Here is a 17,103-nt window from a genome sequence, read left to right on the forward strand (position 1 = left end):
CCAAAGTCTTAATATAAGAATGCCTTTAACAACATACAAAGATGTGATGACTGCAATGATACTCATTTTGAAGGCAAAAGAGTCTCAAAGAATCAAGTAAATCACAATTCTGAGCTTTAATGCTCCTCTTTACTTTGTGATGTTAAAATATCCCTATTTTAGCTTTACTTTTATAAACTTCATAATCCAACTTTTCAAAGGCTTCTCCCCAACAGTTACACAATCTTTGTAATGTTTCCCTGCTGTCACCTCATGAAATCCCAGGGCCATCTCTCAGATCACTCAGCTCATCTCTTCAGAGTACACCATTCTTGAACACTGAATTATGTAGAGTTCTTATTTGTCATTCCTCTCTTCCTCTGTGCATCATATCCTTTCAAATATTTTTATTGCCTTACTTTCTCTAGTTTAACAACTACAACAAAAAATACTATCTGCCTCCTTTTCAATTTCACTATTATCCAATGGAGAAAACAGGAAAGAGTAGGCACCAGAAAAAATTGATAGAGAAATGCTATCAATCTTTTCTAGACACTGATTTTAAACGCATCCTCTCAACTGAGCTGGTTCTGTCAACCTGAAGATAATTAGGGCGTTAGGGGGAGTGAGTGTAGTAAGGTACAGGAATGAACTTTCTACTATCAGCTTTAATATTATACTTTATTAATTACTTAGAATAACTTAAATAAACAATATACTTAGAAATTACTAATAAAACTTACCTACACAGTTACCCACCCATGGGCAATGATGATCAAATTTCGCTATACAGCGGTTGCACACACCACAATGTTTGGACCTCACTGGTTTCCGTATCTGTTAATAGGCATGTTAAAAGATTATAAAAGGCACTATATCTTGGAGAGGAGAGCAGAACATTTATTTTCTCAAAGTATAATTATGAAAAAAACAACAACAACTATATTTTTGGAAAAGAATTTTACCAAGGTTTCCAAGGGTAAAACAAAACAATTTCAACTGCAACAACAAAGCTGAAAGGATAAGGCTACTCTAGAATATAAACTCTTAAGAATGGAGTAGAATCTCCAATTTGCTGTGTGGATGAATGGTACTATTTTAATTCATAACCCTCAAATTTCTGAATAATAAAAACACCACTTTCCAGGCTTCTAAATGAAAATTTATGTGATTAATGGTCATGATATTAGTTGTTCTTTAATAAAATGAAATTGTTCTTTAGTAAAAGGAAGGTCAAGTTAGAAGTGAATAAAAGCTTTTAGAATTCAAAATCATTTAATATGAGTCTTCCCATATTCTAGCAAAAAATGTAAGTGTACAGATCTATTTCTCTTTCAGTGCCTCCTGCGATCTCAGTTTCAGGTATAGACATACCCTGAAATGCATGGCCATATCTAAGAAAGTACAATATGCTTAGGAAGTTTAGGTAGTCCCTATTTCTTGCAAAACAAAATATAAATACATTATTCAGCTTCTGACAGACAATAAAGAGTTCATGTTTATGTCTTAATGTTTTAACTGTTGTAAAATATTTTACTCTATATTAGTCTAAATCAGCCAAGTGAATACAAGAACTCAGTAGTAATCTACGAAGGGACTGGTAGTCCCAGTACTGGGTATATGGCAAAAAGCTAAAGTGATTAAACTATGCCAGAAACAAAATTTATAATATCCTTCACTGGTGTTTTAACAAAAGCACTGCCATTTCCCCAATAATTTGCATGAGGTTATACACAATTCTGAGGTCCTAAGAAGAAAACCTAAATGGACTCTGCAGTTTTTACATGTACTAATATGATCTGTGGATCAAAGAAAAGGGTAAGTTAGTCTTTACCACAGATAATGTGACTACATCTATTTAGGAGAAAGTAGCATGATATATTAAGTAAATTCTACTCTCACCTTGAACCCTCAGCTACATTTCCCCTCTGGGAATTCACTTGTCCATGAATTCTGAACTAAAGACTAACAGAAGTCCTGAATATAGTAGTCTCTTCAGTTCCCTTACAAAGTAATTGTTTTTAGAAAATTGTGATCTAGCTGTGTCTCCTTAGAGACTTGCCTATTTATCAAAGTGAAAGATACCCATATGATGAAAAATACTGTTGATTTGAATCATTTCATAACATGTATGTTCTTACTTTACAAAACCAAATTATCTACCCAGGAGTACATGGCTTATAAAAACATATTATAAAACATTTACACTATGATGGCAAAAAGTTTTGTTCTTGTTATTAAATATTTGTTTAACAATAAAACTGTACTCAGTGACTCTATAAAGAATTTGTTTGCCATATGGCAAACACATCAGCAATGCATTCTTAACTTTATAGGACAGAATAATTTCCACAGAACAGGCTATAAAAACATTCTATAGGTTAAGAATGCCAAACATGTAAATAACCCATTGTAAAGCACAGAAACAAAAACTATTTTTTAAAGAATGCTTGAAAATAGCACCCTAAAGTTGCTTCTAAAAGCACAGCAGTATATATTTTGAATATTCAAAACCATGACTGTTTGGTCAATGAATGTTAAGTGAAGCAACTTAAGGAATCTGTAGCATTAGAGCTCAGTTTTGAAAACTCATTCCATAACCCTAAACTATTTTATTATTCAAATGTTAAGACATCAGTTCAGTTGCAAAGGTATAAAAGAGCATTTAGTTTCAGGTACAATTTGAAGATATTTCAATTTCCATGTAAAAAAACATGGTAACCATTGTAGCAATTTACACACTTTTCACAAGAATTATAAAAATTAAAGCAGAAAATAATAAAAACTAAAAATATTCTATAGAAATTTGATGTCTATAATAAAATAATGTCAATATTACCATAGCTGAGTCAACAAGTAAATGCTATCTAATTTCATACATATCTTTATCTATGACCTGGTTGAAGATAACAATTTTTAATATCGATAAAATAGTGCTCAAAGTTGCGTAACATTCTAATATAGCCAGACTGATGTAGTTAAAAAAATATAGTGTTAGGGATCATACTAAATCTTTGATTTTAAAGACATTATTACTTAGTTTTTATTTGTTGAATTACATTTTAAGAGAGAGAAAGAGAATAAGAATGAATATCGATGAATGGCATCTCTGAATCAGAACTATAGTCAAGTTCTATCAGGGGGGAATAAGCAAACTGGGAAGGAGACATAGTTTTACCATCTTTCCTCTTGTATCTCTTTTTTGGAGGGCACAAAATGTGCTCAGCAAAAGAACATCTTCTCTTTGTTTCCCACACCCTCTATGCTATGCCACTGCTAGGGGAAGAGGATAGATGGAAGAATGAAGAAAAAAAAATACTACCAAACAGGTACTGCAGAATATACTGAGGTCCAGACTTCCTGTCTCTGCAAGTTCAACTATTGTCTGTAAATTAAAAATATATATTTTACTCAAAACTGAACAATGTTCACCAACTACTGTGCCATCAATATCAATCAATCAACATGATGTTCATCTTTAAGTAACCAATGTTTTCAGCTCAAATAAAATCTTTCATTCATTTACTTATGCTATTTCACCACAGTATGAATATAGGAGTTTTGTTCCATGGATATATGAAAAGGCGATCCTAAACTTAGTTATGGGAATATTCCTCTGAGAATAAAACTAAGTTACCTACCCTAACAGCTGGTCCTGAATCTTCAGAACTGGATTATGACTAAGGAAACCTGTCAAACCAATTATTAGCAGTAATGTCTGAAGAATACTATAACATAACAGTAGCAATCTCCTAGAAAAGGGGGGGGGGGGGGATTGGGCCATAAGAACATGCCAGTGTTTTAGTCTACTGTAGGCAGACATAATTCATCAGGATTTGTTTTGTTTAAAAAAAAAAAACTGGTTAAAATAGATATTTTCCGTATGTCCATAACTAGTGCTTAAAATAATAAAATTGGCTTCCTAAGTACCTGTGTTACAGGTGAGGGGTGCCCAGGATCATACATACAAATATTTCAGTTATTGTGATGATATATCTTCAGTATCAACCAATTTATTGGCCTTTCAATTTACAAAGTCTTTCAACAAACATCTACTGAATGCATATTATTTGTGGAGGGTTTACAGAGATGTTTAAAATACTGTATCCACCTCTCAAAGCAATCCCAGTAGCCTTATGAATAAGCGAAGCATAAAAGTATCAAATGTTATGGAAGTGTAAGGACAGGCATCACAAGAGCACCAACTATACATCTGTTGGTTTTGAAACTTCTTTGGTTTGAAAATTCTAAACAACAGTTTCTTCCTTTGTACTCTAATATCTACCATAACTACTGGTAATTTGGCAGTGAAACTCATGTGACTAGTTAGATTGTTTCTTGCTACCTTTTTCTTTTGCTCTTCTGTAGCTTTAATTATCCCTGGATCAGATTTCCAAGACTTCCCAAAATTGTAGAAAAGTGCAACACTATTGGCAAGGAATGGAAGATGGATAAATAAAAAGTTGAGATGTACTTAAAGTTAAGGAATCTAAAGAGCCAATGAGTTACTCTTACAGGTAAATTTATAATCCATAAAATTTTATCACAAAAAAAAAACACACAAAAGCCCACCTACCAATCAAAAAATACAAACTGATTTAGTTATTACATGAAAACAGATTATTACATCTACTATCCAAGCTGGTTTATCTATTTTGTAAACATCAAATGAGATATTTTCCATATGTCTATAACTAAATGTAAAAAGTAAAAATGTAAATTCTTTTTTTTAAACATATTTTTATTGATTTCAGAGAGGAAGGTAGAGGGGAAAGATAGAAACATCAATGACGAGAGAGAATCACTGATTGAGAGAATCACTGATTGGCTGCCTCCTGTATGCCTCCTACTGGGGATGTGCCCTTGACCAGAATCGAATCTGGGACCCTTCAGTCCGCAAAAGCCAATGCTCTATCCACTGAGCCAAACCAGCTAAGGCAAAAATGTGAATTCTTTATAAACATTAAATCATGTAGGCTTATCTACTTTTTAAAAGTCAGCAAGTACATTAAAAATTCATTGACTAGATCATTTTTAAATTATTATTTCTTTTGACAAAAATGAAGGGACTTCTCATGTTCAAAGTTATTATCATACTAGTGGCCGGGTGCATGGATTCATGCACATTGAAAGGGAATCTGGTGCAGGTGAACCAGATTCGGGGTCGACAGGGCCCCAGGAGCAAGCTAACCCATGGACGATTCTGTGAGGAATCAGGCTTCCTCCTCCTTCCTCTCTGGGCCCGGGATGTGGGTGAACCAGATTCGGGGCTGATAGGGCTCCAGCAGCCACCTAACCTATGGGTCGGAGCATCTGCCCTCTGGTGGTCACTGCACATCACAGCTACTGGTCGAACAGTTGAATAGTCGCTTAGGCTTTTATATATATCTATACTAATAAAAGGGTAATATATTAAGTAGACCGGGAGACCTTCCAGACAAAGCCATGGTGGCGGTGCCGAGGCAGAGGCAGTTAGGGGCAATCAGGCCAGGAGGGGAGGGGAGTTGGGGGTGATCAGGCCAGTGGTGGGGGGGGCAGTTGGGGGTGAGCAGGCTGGCAGTGGGGGACAGTTGGGGGCAATCAGGCCAGCAGGGGGGGGCAGTTGGGGGCGATCAGGCTGGCAGGAGGGGGGAGTTGGGGGTGATGGGCTGGCAGGAGGGGCAGTTGGGGACGAGCAGGCTGGCAGGGGGGGCAGTTGGGGGCGAGCAAGCCGGCGGGGGGGTCAGTTGGAGGTGAGCAGGCTGGTGGGGGGGGCAGTTGGGAGCAATCAGGCCAGTGGGAGGGGGTAGTTGGGGCGAGCAGGCCGGCAAGGGGGTCAGTTGGGGGCAATCAGGCTGGTAAGGGGGGGCAGTTGGGGGTGAGCAGGCTGACAGGCAGAGTGGTTAGGGGTGATCAGGCAGGCAGGCAGGCGAGTGGTTAGGAGCCAGTCGTCCCAGATTGCAAGAGGGATGTCTGACTGCCGGTTTAGGCCCAATCCCACAGGATGGGGCCTAAGCTGGCAATCAGACATCCCCCAAGGGGTCCCAGATTGGAGAGGGTGCAGGCCGGGCTGAGGGACAGCTCTCCCCCCCCCCCCCCCCGTGCACTGGGCCACTAGTGTATATATCTATATATCTATATACCTATATATACATAGAGATAGATAGATATACTTTATTTATATGCATTAAAATCTTTATATAGCTACCAAACTCTTGAGATATCATACTCATATATTTAAAAGATTGCTTTCAAATTCTCTCCTTTGCCTTTTTTGAAAACATTCAAGCTAACCTTAATTTTAGAAAAGATATTTATAAATTGCTTAAAACAGAAATAGTTTCTATGGTCTTATTTTCCTATCTAATAAAAATATAAAAATGTACTAGGCATTTAAAAAGCATTAGGAAAAATAAAGCGATGTTTTTAGAACAATACATTTCTGAAACACAAAAATCTAGAATACTAAGATTTCATTTTCCATATTTTATGTAAGAAAGTATCATACAACAATTTTGTAAGACTTTTGGACATGATCACATATATACACTGTTTACATTTCTTATGAAGCACAGAAAAAAGAACAGCTTTTTGAATAAAATAATCCTATATTTGTGTGGTAAATACCCAAACACTAAATAACCTCATAAAATATAGTAGTATAGGAGAAAAGAAGGAAGAAGAGTCATTATTATCACTTGTCATTCATACATACACACACACACACACACACACACACACACACACACACATATATACACACTAGTGGCCCGGTGCACGAAATTCATGCACGGGGGGGGGGGGGAGGAGGGGGACCCTCAGCCCTGCCTGCACCCTCTCCAATCTGGGAACCCTCAGGGAATGTCTGACTGCCGGTTTAGGCCCGATCCCACAAGACATCCCTCTCGCAATCCAGGACCACTGGCTCCTAACCGCTCACCTGCCTGCCTGCCTGATCACCCCTAACCACTCTGCCCGCTGGCCTGCCCACCCCCAACTGACCCCCACCAGCCTTCTTGACCCCAACTGCCACCCCTTGCTGCCTTGCCGGCCTGATCACCCCCAACTGACCTCTCCTCGCCAGCCTGCTTGCCCCCAACTTCCCCCGCTGCTGGCTGCTCACCCCCCAACTGTCGTCCCCCCCGCCGCTGGCCTGATCACCCCCAACTACCCTCCCCTCCTGGCCTGATCTCCCCTAACCACCCCTGCCACCATGGCTTTGTCCGGAAGGACGTCCGCAAGGTCTCCCAGTCTAATTAGCATATTACCCTTTTATTAGTATAGATATGTGATTTCTCTTTCTCCAGTCTCCTATTTCTTCCAACTTTTACCATCTTTATTTCAAAAAATGCACTGATACAGTCCAGATGGTGTGGCTCAGTGGTTGAGTGCCGACCCATGAACCAGGAGGTAGTGGTTTGATTCCCAGTCAGGACACATGCCCATGTTGCAGGCTTGATCCCCAGTGCGGGGAAGGAGGGAGTGTGTGCAGGAGGCAGCCGATCAATGATTCTCTCTCATTGTTGATATTTCTATCTCTCCCTCTCCCTTCCTCTCTGAAATCAATAAAAACAGAATTATAAAAAGAAAATGTACTGGTACAGAGGAGAGTAAATACAAAGTCAATTTTCAGCTGTTCCAACACCTAAAAGTCTCTTGAGAATGAAGTTGGGTAAATTCATGTGCAAAGAATGCTGAATCCTAGCATTTTTCAGAGACAGTACTTTTACTTATAACAGTTTCAGAATGTAAAATAAAAGACCATCTTTAATAACTTCAGAGACTTTTGCTCATGTGCACAAAAAATATACAAGAATATTTATAACAATATTGTTGGTGGTGATTGGATACCTAAAGAAAGGTATTAAAAAACTTAGAGGATATTAGAAGGAAACTAGAAAAGATATACAAAAAATTGAAGTAGAAAAAATGTTTAAGAGAAAAAATACATAAGAGAATGGTGAAAATGATAATTTTGCACTCTCTTCATTTTTATATATATAATCATTCCAGGCTCTAAAGTTCTTCACATCTATCTTTAGTTTAAAAACTTAGTTGACCTTAAAAACTAATTGAAAATAATTTATTTTTAGACACAAATAATTTCTAATAACCTACTGTCAATATTTCAAAAGTGCTGCCCAGCCACGGTGTCTCAGTGGTTGAGCATCGACTTATGAACCAGGAGGTCATGGTTAACCAATTCCTGGTCAGGGTATATGCCAGGGTTTCGGGCTGGATCCCTAGGAGGGGGCATGCAGGAGGCAGCCGATCAATGATTCTCTCTTATCATTGATGTTTCTATCTCTCCTTTTCCTTCCTCTCTGAAATAAAAATAAATAAATAAGAAGTGGTGGCAACCATAGTTGTACTGGGTATGACAGTGAATTTCAGAGTTGACTATTATAAAAGCACAGTCAATAAAATTTTCAAATAAATAAAAGGACAAGAAACAAAATAAAATCACGCATGAATCTAACATCCAGAGATAATCACTGCTAAAATGACATGTAGTCACTTCCAGTTCATATCCTTTGTGCATTTTAAAATTAGAATCATTCTGTAACTTAAAGCATTTTTATTATATCCTAAGTATCAGCCCATATCAAGTCTATAAAAGCATTTTAATAGCTATTTTATCTCATACCATATGTAGTGTAACTGATACAACTATCCCTATATTAAGATTGGATATTTAGGTTGTTTCCATTTTTCTCTATTATAATAGTACTATGATAAGCATCCTAGTAAATAAATCTTTGATCTTATCCCTGATTACTTAATTATGAATAAGTGATTAAGAGATCAAAGGGTATTTTTTAAAATATATTTTATTGATTTTTTACAGAGAGGAAGGGAGAGGGATGGAGAGTTAGAAACATCGATGAGAGAGAACAATCGATCAGCTGCCTCCTGCACACCTCCTACTGGGGCTGTGCCCGCAACCAAGGTACATGCCCTTGACCAGAATCGAACCTGGGACCTTTTAGTCTGCAGGCCGATGCTCTATACACTGAGCTAAACCGGTTAGGGCTCAAAGGGTATTTTTAAAGCTCTTTCTACAGGTTGCCAAATTGCTTTAAAGGAAGGTTTATGAATTTAAGGTTATTCTATATGGGGTCAAAGGAGTGGTTCTACACCAGACTTGATAATCACCTACCTATGTGACTCTGAGCAAGACATACAATTTCTCAGAACCTCAATTTATCCATCGGTTAGAAATCAGCATTACAATTTGTGCATTTTGCTTTTTCTAATCTTAAAAAATTGTTCTGAGAACCAAGTAAAATATCTCAGGAAGCTATAAACCAAAAAGCACTGAATAAATATAAAGTGTATAACGGGGTGGTAAATATTTAATGAATAGTAAAAAAATAAGAACTTATTTATTAAAAGAAATAGTTTATGTCAATATAAAATTCATTATCTTCACAAAAACACCTAGTTTGGTATATTATGAAAACCATAAAGTTGATCCTCATGCCTACTCGGTAAAAAATTTATTTGCAGCCTGCAAATCAATACTCATGGTGTTTGTGCAGTCATTTATGTTTATGCACTAAGTGGCAAACAGTATGAGTCACCCTACACACACATTCTCAGCTGAGCTGAACAAGGTCACACTCTGCCTTCGTGTTTCACCTTTATAGTGTGAACAATGTCCTTTTCATAGTTTATTTAGTGCCATATCTTCCACATCGCTGTGCTTTTTATTGGTGACTTTGCCTTTTGAAATGGCCTCTAAGTGTAGTGCTGAAGTGCTATCTAATGTCCTAAGTGCAAGAAGACTGTGCTATGCCTACAGAGAAAATACATGTGTTAGGTATGTTTTATTTAGGCATGGATTATCATGTGGTTGGCAATGAGTTCACTTTAATGAGTCAACAATAAATATTAAATTTTGTGTTTAAACAGAAAAACATGTAAAACAAGGTTATGTTCTGACTGGTTGATAAAAATGTTGTGACCATAGGCTTATAGGAAGCTAACCTTCTTTTCCCCTAGGAACAGTGGGTATTCACAGTGACTTTATAGAACTTAACTATTATGAATAATGAAAACTGACTGTAATTCTATTTTTCAAAACTAGTCTAATCAGCTTTAATTACATACGTAGTACTTAGTAGCAAGAGGAAAGTGGTAGAAGCAATAGCAAGGAGACGGGGTCAGCAAAAGAGGTAGTCCCTGATAGCTGCTGCGACTTTAGCTCTGCACCTTAATCATTATCCTGTATCTTGAGCCTCCTGGCTCCTTTCTGTCTAATATCCTTTGTGTGTCCATTATAAATTCATCTGGGCTCTTTACTATTTCCTTCCCACAGGTTTTTTGGGCTTCTCTCTCTGGCTCAGAAATTTAATACTGAAAAACAAAAAATGTAGCTCTAAAATCATATAGGAACTAGAGATATGGTTCTTTTACAACACAGACAAGTATAAAAGGTGTTGTTTTTTTAAATCAGAATTTAAAGTAATTTGTGATTGTATTCCACATCCATGAGTAAGATATACACAAACACATCCAAATATGTAAATGCACATTTAAAGCCTATTGAGACATCAACTTAGATTTAAAAAGTCATATATAAATAATAACAGGTACTTATTTAGCACTTTTTATATGTCAGGTATGTCTTGCACTATATTATATTCATCTTTTCTAGAATTCTCTGAGACAATACTATGATCAACCCTACCTTACAGGCAAGTATAAAATTTAGTATTCTCATACTACAATTTTTATTTGAAAAATTAGCATGTGCAATTTATTCCATGCATTTAAAAATGAATTATATACAAATCTATTTTAAAAGCAGAATTATTCAAATAGGGCAAGTTAAATAGGCTTGAATGTTCTGGCCTTTCCTTCCTCTCACATTCTCAACTCTCCAGCCGTGGGAATCTGCATAGCTCTTTTTTATACTATATCCAAATAAAGAAAATTCAAATTGTACTATGTAAGAAAGTCTGGCATAAAGTTTTCATTATTTTGTAATTTACTAATTTTCCTGTTTTTTCTTCACTTACATGCACAACAGATTAAGGGTTTAGCAACAGTCTCAAATTATTTTAAGATAGGAATCTAACTTTTTTCTTGAACATAAAATTTACTGTCCAATTTAGGAAATCAAGTTAAAAAATATGTCTGGACTACAAAGTCACTTCAGAGGTCAGTGCTTTTTTATAAATTTAAAATAGATGAGGTAATGAAAACAAGTAAATCTGTTTTACTCATACTAAATGTTCCAATAAGACAATTCTAATGTTTAATAATAAATTCTTGAAAGACAATTTTTATGTGAAAATATTATGCAAGCCCAGAATGAGCTAGTGAAAACTGCCACATGGAAAAATTTCACTTGATACTTACACAAGGAAGTATTTTAAAAGTACTATACTTTCTGAAAGTAATCATATACATGATAAAAATATAAGCATTACAAATGTAGTTACAATTGTGCCTTACTCTCAAAAATAAAATAAGCATGTTTTGTTTTTCAACTAAAATACAGGATAATTTAACAAAAATAATACAGTATTATAACATGCAAGACTGTGAAGTGAAACCAGGTACTAATTAAAATCAAGTCACCAAAAACTGCACACATTTAAAATCTTATATACTTTGTGGTAATGTTTTGAAAATGACTTAATGAACATTTATGAAACATGTGCCTTTATTATACTACATTAGACTCTCTTACTGACTGAACTTTTTCTATGTAAAAATATCATAAATTAACAATGATCTTACTTCTTTGATACCCACACATGCACACACATTTACAATTTGAAATATTATTTTTTTAAATACACTACATTGAAACAATTTACTGAAGTTAGCAAATATTTGAAGATGTAGCATTACATGCTTTTCATGAAGTAAAAGAGAAAATTAACTGTTAGCTACCTTAGCAAAAGTAAGTTGTGAAATTAAGAAAATATTTAGAGAAAATAGCTTGATATTAAAACATAAAAATCACAGTTTAAAAGAGAGGTTTAGAATATGTGTTATAGAATCAGATAAGTTCATGTTTTTATACCAGAGACTAGCTGTGTGGCCTTAGTCAAGGACAACAGCCTAACCTAGTTAAGCCTAAATTTTCTCATCTATAAATTGGAGATAACAATACTAATGTACAGGATGTGTATTAAATGATACAAAGTATTTAAGAAAATGCCCTTTAAACATACAATAAATAGTAGCTATTATTATTATTATTGATGTTATTAAGAGCAATTTTCAAAAGCAATCTATTCAATATGTAATATGTAACATTTTAAAAACAGTATTTATATACTTATTGTTCTAGAAATACTGTTCATACTTATTTTTCTAGAAATAGTTTACTGTTAATTGTGAGTTCAGTCCTAATGTTAAATTATTATTAAACAATTATTTAAATAACAAACAAAAATTTCTTAGATATGGCCTTTATAACCAAAGGATATCATTCCAAAACCAGAAGAACCACGTGACATACATCCAGAATTTGGTTGCCAAATATATTCCAAGGGGCAATGCACTATGCATTGAATGATCAAAAAAGGATCTGTAAAACATAAGTTTTATAAAATTTGAGCTCTATATTTTATTGTTTAAATTAATATACATATTTAAATGAAAATTACACACTTTTCACATAATAAACTCTGGTTAACCAAAATCTAGAAGTCCAGGATGCTTAAATTCCAAGACTGTTTTCATAGTAATCAATAATAAATGACTTCAATCTGAATGACTCAGCAAGATTTTGAAGCTTCTTTTAATTCACCAAGAGTTTAAAATTATATTCCATTACTTTTCAATTTTAATATTTCAGGGTACTCCTACACTCTTAATAAAAAATTCAACTTTATCATTCTGCATTATTCACTAATGATGGGTTATAATTTGACAAAGAAGTAGAAAGCTATCCTAAAGTTTTTCTTTGTATTTCATCTTTATTTCTCCTAACCTATATACTCCTGTTAGTCTTCACCACATCTTTTCAAGTAGAATGAACTACTAATTCAGTAAAACTGAAGGTCATTATTTACAGCATTTAGAATTCAGGAAAAATAAGTATTAATAAATTTCATCAAACATAAGCAGGATCAATCATCCATGTAGGCTAAATAGAAAATCGTGGTGAATTCCTGTTTATAAAGGCCTTCAAAGCTCCAAGAAACACTTAAATGTGATTAATTACCTAGAAGTAAGCCTATTCCTGAGAGTTAACACATTAGTGTATTACTAGTCATTCTCATCTCTGTGTAAATTATTTGCAGAACTCTTTTTTGAAATTCAAGGAATAACAAAGTACTAAAGGAATAAATGGAAGGTGGGAAGTTTTGGATCACAGACTAGTGATTGATTGCTGGATGGGCAATTTTAAGGCAATGTCTAAGGATAGAAGAAAAAGAAATTATCACAATGTTTAAAGAAAAAATAGGGAGAAAATAATAATGATAAAAAACTGAGCTTGCTTCATATGCTTAGACTTTACCTTGCTACTAAAATTAAACCTCTTTTTTGCATATTACCTATGACCAAAGAAAATATCATTCCTATGACAAGGTAAGTTCAAGCATTATAATTATCTAGAAAGAAGCAATATGTATCTTACATTTAGAGTTCAACAAACTCAAGTCCACTTTTATTAAAATGTTTAATAGCCTTAAGAATTAATGCTAGACAACATTATTAAAATTTTTAAATATTTCACATATAAATTTGCCAAAATTCTTTAACATTAAGATCAAACATGTTACAGAAAGGCAATTTTCTGAACATACAAAACATTAATTTTATATAGCAGGATCCAAATTATAATCTTACACTTATAATTAAGGTATAGTTAAAAATGACACTTACTTTGAAAGAAACTGTACTGTAGCCCAAACACCACCATACATTAGCCCTTTAATGAGCCAGGAATCGATATTTAGGTCTGCTATAAACCCAACCAGCCAAATAACTAGGAAAGGAGTTCCTAGCATTACTTTCTGCCGAAATTCCTGTAAAGAAAAAAACAAAAAAAAAAAACAATTAGAAAGTTTTTAATGTTTTAAGTAACCTCAATACGAACCATTGTTACCTTTGTAAAAACATGCAACAAGAGAGTGAATTGATTCATTCAAATATGCTTACTATATGCAAGTATTATTCAAGGTGCTGGTCTCTATCTTCTGGAAACAGGCAATACACAAATAATTTAAAAGTACTTGGTTAAAATTGTGGAAAATGAGAATAGAAGTTACAGGAGTGAGTCTAGATAGTCAGATACAGAAGAGAGCAGTACCACCTGCTAACACATGAACAGGCTAGAAATAGTTCATGACAAATACCACCCCATTTTACCAGGGGCATTGATAACTAGAGACAAGGACAATCAGAATGACTAATGATCGAAGAACTATGTAAGATAAGGAAACTGAGGATGCTTAGCCTGGAGAAGGCATTTTGGATGATACATATAAACTGCATTATCAAAACCTTAAAATTAGATACAGTATAAAATTAAACAATCTACAGGGTACCAGAATCCATAGAATGGAGATTATGTGCCTCTGAAAACATTTAAAAGCCAAGTGCTTAATACTCCAGAGGTAGTTCTATTTCGTTTTTATACTGGTTGGGTTATTAGAAAGTCCTCTCTAAGAACCTATCTATTTCCTTGTAACATCTCCACAATAGTATCTTCAGAGCAACACTGCCTCTTCCACATAACAGCCCTTTCACAAACTTATAAGCCTCTATCAAGTTTCTTGAATTACAAAACTATAACTTTTTCAAATAAATGGCCATGTTTTCCCCAATTCAACCATTTCTGAACTAAATGTGTAATTTTAACTTAAATTAATGATTAAACATATCAACTCCAGAGTTTAATTTTATGTTGTAGTAAAATAAGTAATCCTTCCAATTTTTTTTCATCTCTAGTATTTTGAATTTTATATCAAGACACTAGAGGCCCGGTGCATGAAAATTCATGCACTGGGCGGGGGTGGTGGGGGGGGGGTCCCTCAGCCCAGCCTGCCCCCTCTCACAGTCCGGGAGCCCTCAGGGGTGGGAGGCAACCTGGTGATCAGGGGAAGGCAACGCCCCCATCATACCTCTGCTGCTGCCAACTGCTGGCAGTGCAAGCCTCGGCTGGCCCTGGTTACCTGAGCCTCAGGCGGCCCCGGGCAGCTGGGCAGCCACCATCCGAGGCTTGCCTGTGCCTCAGGATGGCCCTGGGTGGCTGGGGGGCTGAGGGGACTGGGGGACTCCAGAGGCAGGCGTTCGAACGCCGCGCGACTGCCTCCCTGGTGCGGCTGAGGGGACTGGGCACCACCATCTTGTGGCTGTGGGTGCCGCCATCTTTGTGAGGGTGTGACAGTCAATTAGCATATTGCCTCTTTATTAGATAGGATTAGAGAAGATTTATAACTAGAAGAAAGAACCTATAGGTAAGGGGATAGTTATTGGTGGGAGAGAAGGTGGACATGTGTCATTTGAAAAAGTCTGGTATAAAATTTTCTGTAATTTGGTTTGTTTTTAGTCAAGATACTTGTTTTCCCTCAGCAATGACCACATTTCTTCATTAAAAAATAAGATACAATTCACATATAGTAAAATTCACCTTTTCTGCATAGTTCTCTGAGTTTTGATTAACATACACAGTTGTGTAATTAGCACAAAAATCAAGAAACAGAATAGTTCTATCAAGTCCACAAATACCCTGCAGCCGCAGGCCCTGCCCCTGGCAAACACTAATCTGATTTCTGTTCCTAAATTTTTTTCCTTTGCAGGAATGCCATATATATAAACTAGAAGCCCGGTGCACGAAATCATGCACGGGAGGGGAGTCACCCCAGCCCAGCCTGCACCCTCTCCAATCCGGGACCCCCTCAGGGGATGTCCAACTGCCTGGGGATTGGGCCTAAACCGGCAGTCAGACATCCCTCTCACAATCCAGGACTGCTGGCTCCTAACTGCTCACCTGCCTGCCTGCCTGATCACCCCTAACCACCTCTGCCTGCCTGCCTGGTCACCCCCAATGGCCCCCTTCTGCCATTCTGGTCGCCCCTAACTGCCCCCTGCTGGCCTGGTTGCCCCTCATTGTCACCCTGCCAGCCTGGTTGCCCTCAACTGCCCCCCCGCCAGCTGGGTCATCCCCAACTGCCCCCCCTGCCAGTCTGGTCGCCTAACGCAGCCTGCTGTTCAGTCGTTTGGTCATCCCTCACTAACCCCCTGCTGGCCTTGTCGCCCCACGCAGCCTGTGTTTGGTCATCCGTCCGGTTGTTTTGGTCGTGATGGCCCCTGGCTTTTTATATATTAGGATGGAATGATACTGAATGCAAACATTTAAGTCTGGCTTCTTTCACTTCAAGAATGCATTTGATATTCATCCATGTTGTTGTGTTTATCAGTACTCAGTTCCTTTTTAATGGTGAGTAGTATACCACTACAGGATTTATCTGTTTTTTTATCCATTCCTCAGCAAAGGAATTAGGGTTATTTCCAGTTTTGATGATTGTGAATAAAGACACCATAAACATTTACATGTAGGTTTTTGTGTAACATAAGTGCATTTTTGTGGTTAAACACCTATGCATGGGATTTCTAGATTTTTTTAAAACTATCATATAACATACACAATACAAAGGTATAATAGTGATACACTATTTCTATAGATATGATAAATTTATTTTCTCTTATATTTTATTATGGAATTTTTCAAATATAAAGTAAATTTGAAATAATTTTATACTGAATACCTGCATGTCTACCACCTTGCTTCTACAATTCAGTAATCTATTTTTTAACTAAACTTTTTATTTTGAATAACTGTAGATTAACATTCAGTTGTAATAAATAATACAGATAGATCCCAAGTAACCTTTAACCAGGTTCCCCTAATGACTAACATCTTGCAAATCAGTAAAGTAGTATCACAACCAAGACAGTGACATTAATACAGCTATGATACAGAAAATTTCCATCACTATAAGGATTCCTCATGTTGTCCTTTTACAGCCTCCTCCAGCCCTACCCTCACCCCCATAATTAACCTCAGGCAACCACTAATCTGTTCTACATTTCTATAATTTTGTCATGTCAAGAATTTTCTATAAATGGTACACGACTTTATAGAATTGGCTTTTTCATTCAACATAATTC

The 17,103-nt window shown here is 36.1% G+C and overlaps 1 protein-coding gene across 1 annotated transcript in view; it reads right to left on the reverse strand.

Annotated features, from left to right (window-relative positions):
* The window catches only part of ZDHHC17 (zDHHC palmitoyltransferase 17), an 83,466-nt gene that overhangs the window by 9,604 nt on the left and 56,759 nt on the right, over window positions 1–17,103 (reverse strand). Inside the window, exons 9-13 of the mRNA XM_080662462.1 lie at window positions 13,813–13,955; window positions 12,408–12,508; window positions 4,325–4,449; window positions 3,302–3,364; window positions 723–816 (exon numbers count right to left, since the gene is read on the reverse strand). Coding sequence (XP_080518588.1) covers window positions 723–816; window positions 3,302–3,364; window positions 4,325–4,449; window positions 12,408–12,508; window positions 13,813–13,955 — 526 coding nt within the window. The remainder of the gene's footprint in view (window positions 1–722; window positions 817–3,301; window positions 3,365–4,324; window positions 4,450–12,407; window positions 12,509–13,812; window positions 13,956–17,103) is intronic.

Source organism: Plecotus auritus (genome assembly GCF_963455305.1).
Source record: "Plecotus auritus genome assembly, chromosome: 3".
NCBI classification, from domain to species: Eukaryota; Metazoa; Chordata; class Mammalia; order Chiroptera; family Vespertilionidae; genus Plecotus; species Plecotus auritus.